Source organism: Chiloscyllium punctatum, chromosome 49 (assembly GCF_047496795.1).
Source record: "Chiloscyllium punctatum isolate Juve2018m chromosome 49, sChiPun1.3, whole genome shotgun sequence".
Taxonomy (NCBI): Eukaryota; Metazoa; Chordata; class Chondrichthyes; order Orectolobiformes; family Hemiscylliidae; genus Chiloscyllium; species Chiloscyllium punctatum.
Window position 1 is genome coordinate 25975786 of NC_092787.1, and position 11765 is coordinate 25987550.

Genomic DNA, 11765 nt, shown 5'->3' on the forward strand with positions numbered 1-11765 from the left:
ACAACTCCAGCCTCTCCAGTCTCTCAGCGCTCCAGCCCAGGCAACATCCTGGTAAGTCTCCTCTGCAGTCCCTCCAGAGCAATCACAGGTAGATATAAGCAAGGCTGGAGCAGTCAACTTACACTCAATGACATGGTGGGATTGTACCCTGACACTCTGGGGCAGGGTCAGTTAGCTCTGTCAGTGAAATGACCAGAGAGTGGTCTAGCATCAAACCAAGTTGGGTTCAATTCCTGTCCTGCCTGTGGTAACTCAAAGTTCTGACTCCTCGTGTTACGGCCTCCTCAAGGTATGCAGAATCGATTCCCTCTCCCTAACAGGAAGGACTGCCTTTGTAGACTGTAGCTCCTTACCATTTACTTTGAATAATCTACAGTGACAGTGCCATAAGGAAACAGAGGGATCAACACGATCATTATTGCCTGGGCTAAATCGATTTAACTCCAGAAAATACCGGCCACTGCAGCGGACAGCTGGAACTGACAACTGGAAGCGGCAGAGACAGGCCACTATAAATGCCCTCAGTTGGCATGCCGGGTTTCCACCAGGGACAAGAGATCCCAGGTTTAAACTTTGTGGGGATAGAGGAGTCTCTTATTTGGTTGATGTTTGAGGGTGAAACATTGATGTCGCTTGACCAAATAAATCAGAAATATGGATTGTCAAGCAGGGACCTCCTCCATTTCTTTCGGATCAGAGATTTTACCTGAAAAGAGACCACATTCTTGAGGGAGTGTTCTGGATCTGATACTGAAAAGAGGGTATTCCAGGCTAAGAGCACACTTTCAGTGAGTACGCTGTATCATTTGTTGGGGGGAGGTTCCTTGGGTGACATCGAGCGATTACATGAGGTCTGGGAGAGAGAGTTTGGGGTGGAGATCACTCTAGAAACTTGCCTCAGACCATCTTGCAAAATTTAAGCAGGGTGTGTCTTCAATGTGCCCCAAATGGAAAATAACCATGGGTACCCTCATTCATTGCCTGTGGTCCTGTCACAGGCTCAGTGCGTATTGGAGCACTGTGACAGGGGTAATAGAGGGGGGTCTTGGGGACCAAAGTCAATGTGGACCCGGTCTCTCTCTGCTCCTGGGTTTGCCAAATTTATCTCCCTTAGACGTACATGGGAGAAAGCTTTTTAACATCCTCACTTTTGGTGCGAGGAAGAACATTCTGACGTGCTGGGTGTCTGAGAACCCCCCCCCCCTCAGGGTCTGTCGGGATAGTGCAAGTTAATTATGGAACACAGTCCTTGGGTCTTTCTCACAAACGTGGTGCACCAGAAAATGGGCAACGTTTACAAGACATGGCAGCCCTGTTTGAATTACTTGGAAGCCAATCGGATCTGTCCACTATTTTGTTTAGGGCTTTTGTCTTGCTATGACAATTCATAATTCATAAATCCAATGCCCTGAGAGGAAGAATTCTGAACAAATGTGGGTTTAATAATTGATGTTCTCGAAGGCTGAGAGCTGAGGTCTTGTTGAACTGAGCAGCATTATTTATTTATTTATTGATTTGTAATAAGTTTGATTTCTTTTGCACAGTAGTATAGTAGACAACCACGAAGGAGCAGTGCTCCGAAAGCTGGTGCTTCCAAATAAACCTGTTGGACTATAACCTGGTGCTATGTGATTTTTAACTTTGTGCTTTTTGAAACTACTAGACAGCTCAGAGTACTGGACAGCCAATCGACTGCAGTTAACACAGAGGAACCAGCCAATTGGCTGAAGCTAAAATGGAGGGACCAGCCAATCAGCTGCAGCTGTAATGGAGGGACCAGCCAATCAGCTGCAGCTTAATGGAGGAACTGGCCAATCAATTGCAGTTTAATGGAAGAACCAGCCAATCAGCTGTAGTTTAATGGAGGAAATGGAACAGCCAATTTGCACACAGCAAGCTGCCAAAAACAGCAATGAGACAATGACAGAGAATCTTATTTTGCAATGTCGATTGTGGGATAATTTTCCCCACTCTTCCACAAACATAGTACTACAGGATCTGTTATTAACTGTGCCACCTGGAACCTCTCTCTTGTTATATCAGGCACGTTTTCGTGGAAAGCAGTGAACAGTACAAAGCATACCTTCCTGGCTGAGCATGACTGTGGCCAGTTTAACCTATGGCCACAGAGTGACTCTGAGCACTGCTCTGGAAGTGCCCATCCTGATCCAGAGATTGCCTTCAGGAATTTCCTGCACCTGTCCAATTGGCCTCAGCACCCAGAGGGGTCATTCAGGGGTGAAAGGGTACTCCAACTGACACCTTCTGAGACATGCAAGTGCCCGGTGAAAGTAGATATTGATTTCCATTGACCGTCTTGAAACTATGAATGACATTTTACCAAACCTTACTCAGGAACAGACGGAGGCCATTCCTGTTCACCCATGACAGATTAGTTTGCTTTTCAAATTCGACATTCCCGTCTACTCCCTGGAATCTCCCGACAAACAAGACTCCATCCCACCTCCCTGTTAAAAATATTCACTGACTCACCTATTGAGGCAGCGAGAGTCCGGAAGTCCCACAAGCCTTCAAAAGAAAAGATCCCTCCTCATCTCTGTCCCAAAGGGCCAACCCCATTTGAAAGGGGAGTGCCCTCTGGACTGAACCACAAGAGGGAACATCCTTTCCACATCCGCCTCATCTAGACCACTCGGGATCTTTCACACTTCAATCGCGTCATAAAAACATACAAACTAGGATGCGAGTAGGCCATCTGTCCCCTCGAGATCGCTCCACCGTTCAATAAAATCATGGCTGATCTCTTCATACCCTCAGCTCCACTTACCCACCCTCTCTCTATAACCCTTGTTCCCTTTGCCGCTCAAAAATCTATCTTTGCCTTCAAAATATTCACCGAGGTAGCCTCAAACTGCTTCATTGGGCGGGGAATCCCACAGATTCACAACCGTTTGGGTGAAGAGGTTCCTCCTCAGCTCAGTCCCAAACACAGTCACCCCTCACTCTCCAGTAGAAACAAGCCCAGTCTGCCCAACCTTTCCCCATAAACTAGCCCACTCACTCCAGCCTCTGAACCAGCTCCAACACGGTTACGCCCTCCGTTAAATAAAGAGACAAAACTGGACACGGTGACCCCCACCTCCCACCTCCCACCTCCTCCCCCACCCCCCCAGGATGGTCTCTACCATGGCCACAATGTTAGTCTTGCCCCCTGGGTAGGAACTGACCTTGAGGTGAGGCTGGGATTGAAGTTTGAGTTGATGTAAAACTGGAGGGACTGCTCCCATCTTGTGGAGGAAGGGAGACCGTTTAAAAACTGGATCGCGATGGGGAGAGGATGTTCCTCTCAGAGGCTGGAGAGAATGTGAGGCTTTCTCTCTCCCTCACGTACACACACACACACACCTAAGTCTATGGGGTGAATTTGAATTTGTGGAGTTGTATTTGCACATGCATACTATTTTGTTCAAAAAGCACCCAATCTGTGGGCAGTCATGTGGTATTTATAAATGCCTACTTTGGAAATAGAACCAGTCTGACTCCAGGGTGGGATACAAACAGACTAACCTCACACCTTTAATACATGGTCTAAGGGGAGATGTCACCTTTTCATTATACTGAGATAACTTTACATTGTCTCAGGACCGTGGATTGAAAGGCGTTCTGGGGTTTACCTATTAATGAACTGAAACCTGCAACCCAATTTTAAATGATTAAAGACTTAACAGCAATCTGGGTTTGTTCAATATATCGCATCAGTTGGATGACACTTTGATCTTTTGCTATAAACTCTGTGTCCTATCATCCTGCCCCACAACCAGCTGCTGAAAGAGCAGCACTCTGAAAGCTAGAGCTTCCAAATAAACCTGTTGGACTATAACCTGGTGTTGTGTGATTTTTTTTTAACTTTCAAGATCAGTGTGGTGCTAGAAAAGCACAGCAGGTCAGGCAGCATCTGAGGAGCAGGAAAATTGACGTTTCGGGCAAAAGTCGAAATCCAAAATGTCGATTTTCCTGCTCCTCAGATGCTGCCTGACCTGCTGTGCTTTTCCAGCACCACTCTAATCTTGACTCTGATCTCCAGCGTCTGCAGTACCCACTGCCGCCGAGTTGATTTTTAACTTTGTTCACCCCAGTCCAACACCAGCACACCCTGGCTTTCTAACATCGACAGCGACAGAGGGGGGGGGGTCAGGGAGTGCTTGTAAAGCAGACCTTAATGGATTCTTTCCAATGAGGGAGTCGGTTGGGGGCAGGGGGAGTAGTGGACATGTAGAGTTGAGACCACAATCAGATTAACCACAGTCTCAGCGAGAGGGAGCGCGCCAAAAGGGTCAGCTTCTAGTTTGAGGGAAGTGAATTCCTGTTGGGGGAGGGGGGAGCTGGAGAGTGAAGTGACCAGCGAGGAGGCCGACTCCCGTCTGCATTTTCATCCAGACGGTGTTGGGAATGAGCTGACAGTCACAGACAGTACCTTTCTGCGAGAGAACGAGACTCCTTAACCAGTCCTGTCCAGTTTCGCCCTTCCTCACTGGGGGAGCGATGAATCAACCACGGCATCTGCTTAACCAGAAAGAGACGCTGTCACGGCACAGATAGCAGTATCTCTGTCACATCCAGAGCAACACCAGATAGGCAGCAGGTTTAATCTCTCACCATCGCCCAGTCAGTAACAACCTGCTCCCCTCACTCTCTGAGTCACTGCCTGACACTCTTCAGAATGATATTCGATGGAAACAGGGAACAGCACAAGCCTCATTCCTGAGGAACGGCTTATGCCTGAAACGTCGATTCTCCTGCTCCTCGGATGCTGCCTGACCTGCTGCGCTTTTCCAGCACCTCATTCTCGGCAGCTCAAAGAATACAGTGACCCCCTAGCGGGGTAATTATTCTCTGTGATCCCTGGATCTCCTGCTCACAGTCCCAGGTGTGAGGGTGAGCGACAAAATTGACAGTGAGGGTGATGTAACTGTGCACGAGTGTGAGTGTGAGAGTCTGACGGTACACAGCCTGGGTACAGGAGTGACTAACCAGAGTGTGTGTAACTACCTGAATGCGAGGGCGGGAGAGGTGGGAGAGGAAGGAGGGAGACCCTCCCCCACTCACTGGTGATCGGGGAGTGGGGGAGTTTGAGGGTGAAGAGAAAGGGGATAGTGAGACAGGGGGTGGAGGGGAGTGTGCAGAGGAGAGGGGTTAGTATAAGAGTCTGAGGGGGGCATGAAAGGACAGGGAGGGGAGGGGCACGGGAGTGCAGGGGGTGGGAGTGTGGCAGGGGTTGTGGGAGTGTGTGCGCACATCACCCTTGCCAACCTGTGATGCCTCTTATAGTTGAATAGGTTTGGCCACGAGCAGCAGCTACAGGGAGTGATATGGGCCTGAATTGGAACAGGCCACAGAGAGTGAGTGAGAGAGCGAGGCAACGAGAGGGAGAGATGATAAATTGAGAATGAGGAGAAATTCTGTGTGGTTTTGGGACTGGGGACGGCTGTGTACTATTGGATAGCAAGGTGTCAGGGTGACTGTACCTTGGTGTTGAGGGTGTCTCTCGTTGCCTGGAGCTGGGTCAGGGTACTCTGGACAATCCTCTTGCTGGCAGCTACCACAATGCAGCGTTTCAGCTCACTGCCCTCACAGTCCAGACTGTGACTGATGTTACTCAGCTCCTGTCCGATTCTGGCCAGAGTCATCTCGACCTCACCCACGAGATCCACAGAGTGAGCCCCAGACCCTGTAAAACAAAAACACAGCAGTTTAGTTACAGCTCGTCCCTCACAGTTACTGCCTGTTACTGACCCTTCCCCCCCTCACAGTTACTGCCTGTTACTGACCCTTCCCCCCCTCACAGTTACTGCCTGTTACTGACCCTTCCCCCCTCACAGTTACTGCCTGCTACTGAACCCTGTCCCTCACAGTTACTACCTGTTACTGACCCTTCCCCCCTCACAGTTACTACCTGTTACTGACCCTTCCCCCCCCCTCACAGTTACTGCCTGTTACTGACCCTTCCCCATCACAGTTACTGCCTGCTACTGAACCCTGTCCCTCACAGTTACTACCTGTTACTGACCCTTCCCCCCTCACAGTTACTACCTGTTACTGACCCTTCCCCCCCCCCCTCACAGTTACTGCCTGTTACTGACCCTTCCCCATCACAGTTACTGCCTGTTACTGATCCTTCCCCCATCACAGTTACTGCCTGTTACTGACCCTTCCCCCCTCACAGTTACTGCCTGTTACTGACCCCTCCCCCATCATAGTTACTGCTTGTTACTGACCCCTCCCCATCACAATTACTGCCTGTTACTGACCCTTCCCCCTTCACAGTTACTGCCTGTTACTGACCCTTCCTCCCTCAGTTACTACCTGTTACTGACCATCCCCCATCACAGTTACTGCCTGTTACTGACCCTTCCCCATCACAGTTACTGCCTGTTACTGACCCTTCCCCATCACAGTTACTGCATGTTACTGACACCCCTCACAGTTACTGCCTGTTACTGACCTCCTCCCTCACAGTTACTGCCTTTTACTGACCCTTCCCCATCACAGTTACTGCCTGTTACTGACCTCCTCCCTCACAGTTACTGCCTTTTACTGACCCTTCCCCATCACAGTTACTGCCTGTTACTGAACCCCGTCAATCACAGTTACTGCCTGTTACTGACCCTTCCCCATCACAGTTACTACCTGTTACTGACCCTTCCCCCCCTCACAGTTACTGCCTGTTACTGACCCTTCCCCATCACAGTTACTGCATGTTACTGACACCCCTCACAGTTACTGCCTGTTACTGACCTCCTCCCTCACAGTTACTGCCTTTTACTGACCCTTCCCCATCACAGTTACTGCCTGTTACTGAACCCCGTCCCTCACAGTTACTGCCTGTTACTGACCCTTCCCCATCACAGTTACTGCCTGTTAGTGACCCCATTTCACAGTTACTGCTCCTCGGATGCTGCCTTTCCTGCTGTGTTTTTTCAGCACCACATTTTTCAAACCCCGTCAGAGTTACTACCTGTTACTGACCCTTCCCCCTCATAGTTACTGCCTGTTACTGACCCTTCCCCATCACAGTTACTGCCTGTTACTGACCCTTCCGCCATCACAGTTACTGCCTGTTACTGACCTCCTCCCTCACAATTACTGCCTGTTACTGACCCCCCTCACAGTTACTGCCTGTTACTGATCCTTCCCCCTCACAGTTACTGCCTGTTACTGACACTCCCTCACAGTTACTGCCTGTTACTGACTCCCCCATCACAGTTACTGCCTGTTACTGACCCTTCCTCCCTCAGTTACTGCCTGTTACTGACCCTCCCCCTCTCTCCGTTACTGCCTGTTACTAACCCTTCCCCCATCACAGTTACTGCCTATTACTGACCTCCTCCCTCACAGTTACTGCCTGTTACGGACACCTCCTCACAGTTACTGCCTGTTACTGACCTCCTCCCTCACAGTTACTGCCTGTTACTGACACTCCCTCACAGTTACTGCCTGTTACTGACACCCGTCACAGTTACTGCCTGTTACTGACCTCCTCCCTCACAGTTACTGCCTTTTACTGACCCTTCCCCATCACAGTTACTGCCTGTTACGGACACCTCCTCACAGTTACTGCCTGTTACTGACCTCCTCCCTCACAGTTACTGCCTGTTACTGACACTCCCTCACAGTTACTGCCTGTTACTGACACCCGTCACAGTTACTGCCTGTTACTGACCTCCTCCCCCACAGTTACTGCCTGTTACTGACCCTTCCCCATCACAGTTACTGCCTGTTAGTGACCCCATTTCACAGTTACTGCTCCTCGGATGCTGCCTTGCCTGCTGTGTTTTTTCAGCACCACATTTTTCAAACCCCGTCAGAGTTACTACCTGTTACTGACCCTTCCCCCTCATAGTTACTGCCTGTTACTGACCCTTCCCCATCACAGTTACTGCCTGTTACTGACCCTTCCGCCATCACAGTTACTGCCTGTTACTGACCTCCTCCCTCACAATTACTGCCTGTTACTGACCCCCCTCACAGTTACTGCCTGTTACTGACCCTTCCCCCTCACAGTTACTGCCTGTTACTGACCCTTCCCCATCACAGTTACTGCCTGTTACTGACCTCCTCCCTCACAATTACTGCCTGTTACTGAACCCCCTCACAGTTACTGCCTGTTACTGATACTCACTCACAGTTACTGCCTGTTACTGACCATCCCCCATCACAGTTACTGCCTGTTACTGACCCTTCCCCCCTCACAGTTACTGCCTGTTACTGACCCTCCCCCTCTCTCCATTACTGCCTGTTACTGACCCTTCCCCCCTCACAGTTACTGCCTGTTACTGACCCTTCCCCATCACAGTTACTGCCTGTTACTGACCTCCTCCCTCACAGTTACTGCCTGTTACTGAAACCTCCTCACAGTTACTGCCTGTTACTGACCTCCTCCCTCACAGTTACTGCCTGTTACTGACCCCCCTCACAGTTACTGCCTGTTACTGACCTCCTCCCTCACAATTACTGCCTGTTACTGACCTCCTCCCTCACAGTTACTGCCTGTTACTGACCTCCTCCCTCACAGTTACTGCCTGTTACTGACTCCCCCTCACAGTTACTGCCTGTTACTGACTCTTCCCCATCACAGTTACTGCCTGTTCCTGACCTCCTCCCTCACAGTTACTGCTTGTTACTGAACCCTGTCTCTCACAGTTACTGCCTGTTATTGAATCCCTTTCCCTCAGTTACTGCCTGTTACTGACACACCCCAAGACGTACTGCGTTACTGACCCTTCCCCATCACAGTTACAGCCTGTTACTGAACCCTGTCCCTCACAGTTACTGCCTGTTACTGACCCTTCCCCAAACAGTTACTGCCTGTTACTGACCTCCTCCCTCACAATTACTGCCTGTTACTGACCTCCTCCCTCACAGTTACTGCCTGTTACTGACCTCCTCCCTCACAGTTACTGCCTGTTACTGACTCTCCCTCACAGTTACTGCCTGTTAGTGACTCTTCCTCCGTCACAGTTACTGCCTATTACTGACCTCCTCCCTGACAGTTACTGCATGTTACTGGCGTCCCCCTCACAGTTACTGCCTGTTACTGACACCCCCTCACAGTTACTGCCTGTTACTGAACCCCGTCCCTTACAGTTACTGCCTGTTACTGACCCTTCCCCATCACATTTACTGTCTGTTACTGACCCTTCCCCCTCACGGTTATGCCTATTACTGAACCCTGTCCCTCACAATTACTGCCTGTTACTGATGCCCTCTCACAGTTACTGCCTGTTACTGACCATCTCCCTCAGTTACCGCCTGTTACTGACACCCCCTCACAGTTACTGCCTGTTACTGACCTCCTCCCTTACAGTTACTACCTGTTACTAATCCCCCCTCACAGTTACTGCCTGTTACTGACACCCCCATCACTGTGACTGCCTGTTACTGACCTCCTCCCTCACAGTTACTGCCTGTTCGAGACTCCCCTTCACAGTTACTGCCTGTTACTGACACCCCCTCACAGTTATTGCCTGTTACTGACACCCCTTCACAGTTACTGCCTGTTACTGAACCCCGTCCCTTACAGTTACTGCCTGTTACTGACCCTTCCCCATCAGTTATGCCCGTTACTGAACCCTGTCCCTCACAATTACTGCCTGTTACTGACCTTCTCCCTCAGTTACCACCTGTTACTGACACCCTCTCACAGTTACTGCCTGTTACTGAACCCCGTCCCTTACAGTTACTGCCTGTTACTGACACCCCCTCACAGTTACTGCCTGTCACTGACCTCCTCCCTTACAGTTACTGCCTGTTACTGGCGTCCCCCTCACAGTTACTGCCTGTTACTGATACCCCCTCACAGTTACTGCCTGTTACAGACTCCCTCTCAGTTACTGCCTGTTACTGATACCCTCTCACAGTTACTGACACCCCCTCACAGTTACTGCCTGTTACTGACTCCCTCTCACAGTTACTGCCTGTTACTGACTCCCTCTCACAGTTACTGCCTGTTACTGATACCCTCTCACAGTTAGCCTGTTACTGAACCCCGTCCCTTACAGTTACTGCCTGTAACTGACACCCCCTCACAGTTACTGCCTGTCACTGACCTCCTCCCTTACAGTTACTGCCTGTTACTGGTGTCCCCCTCACAGTTACTGCCTGTTACTGATACCCCCTCACAGTTACTGCCTGTTACAGACTCCCTCTCACAGTTACTGCCTGTTACTGATACCCTCTCACAGTTACTGACACCCCCTCACAGTTACTGCCTGTTACTGACTCCTCTCACAGTTACTGCCTGTTACTGATACCCCCTCACAGTTACTGACTGTTACTAACTCCCCCTCACAGTTACTGCCTGTTACTGATACCCTCTCACAGTTACTGCCTGTTACTGACACCCCCTCACAGTTACTGCCTGTTACTGACTCCCTCTCACAGTTACTGCCTGTTACTGACACCCCCTCACAGTTAGTGCCTGTTACTGACCCTCTCACTGACCTTCTCTTCTCCAACAGCGGTAACTCTGGAACAACTTTCGACATTGAGCCACAAGAAACTATTCGGGACAGTGACCAGCAGATTAATCTATGTGATTGGGAAGAGCATCTCAAAGGAGGAGACAGAGAGGGGGGGCAGAATAGGCAGGGGTGCCCAGAGCTTTGGGCACAGGCATGGTCTCTGATGAGAGAATGAATTCACTTGGGGATACCCCATTGGAAATCAGGATGGTCAGGAGCCAGAGATCCTGGAGGTTTGAGAGGCTTCAGAAAGTTCCGGAGACAGTGGATTAGGCCACAGAGGGATTGAAATAGAGGGATGAGAATGGGAGAAGCCAGCATTTGTTGTCCGTCCCTAGTTGCCTCTTGAGAAGGTGGGGGTGAGCTGCCTTCCTGAACCGCTGCAGTCCATGTGCTGTAGATAGACCCACAATGCCCTGAGGGAGAGAATTCCAGGATTTTGACTTTGAAGGAATGGTGATATATTTCCAAGTCAGGCTGGTGTGTGGTGCAGAGGGGGACCATTGTGTTAGGGGATCATTACCCTGGAACAATCTCGTGATGGTGTCATGGAGCTGCACATCACAGGGTATAAGTAGCACAGTGTGGACAGAGTTAGAACATTCTAGAACTTGAGTGAGTTGGAAAGATACACCACGCCAGACTAAAACATGGACATGATCACAAGATAGATTGGCTCTTACCTCATGTAATTGTGATTCTGATCAGGATATTTATGTGATTACTATGGGTCACAGTATTCAGTATTAATGCCCTCTGTGCTCCAACAACCTGCACCCTGCACCCCTCACCCTTCCTCTCCCTCAGGCCTCCTCTGCACCCCTACTGTCCCCCCAGTCCCTCACTCTCCCCGCAACACCCATCCTCACTCCCCCTACCCCACACCCCCAGTCCCACACTCCCCCCCCCCACCCCTCCAGTCTCCCAGTCCCGGACTCCCCAGTCCCTCACTTGCCCCCCCCCACCCCGAACCCCCCCAGTCCCTCACTTGCCCCCCCCCCACCCCCAACCCCCCCAGTCCCTCACTTGCCCCCCCACCCCCAACCGCCCCAGTCCCTCACTTTCCCCCCCACCCCCAACCGCCCCAGTCCCTCACTTTCCCCCCCACCCCCAACCCCCCCAGTCCCTCACTTGCCCCCCCCCACCCCCAACCGCCCCAGTCCCCTCACTTTCCCCCCACCCCACGCCCCTGTCCCTCACTTGCCCCCCCAACCGCCCCAGTCCCTCACTTGCCCCCCCACCCCCCAGTCCCTCACTTGCCCCCCCACCCCCAACCGCCCCAGT

At 50.9% G+C, this 11765-nt stretch overlaps 1 protein-coding gene across 1 annotated transcript in view; it reads right to left on the minus strand.

The window, feature by feature from the left end:
• LOC140469256 (laminin subunit gamma-3-like) overlaps positions 1-11765 on the minus strand; it is a 107229-nt gene that overhangs the window by 18779 nt on the left and 76685 nt on the right. The window contains 3 exon segments of the mRNA XM_072565592.1: positions 4436-4521; positions 5487-5689; positions 10462-10519. Coding sequence (XP_072421693.1) covers positions 4436-4521; positions 5487-5689; positions 10462-10519 — 347 coding nt within the window.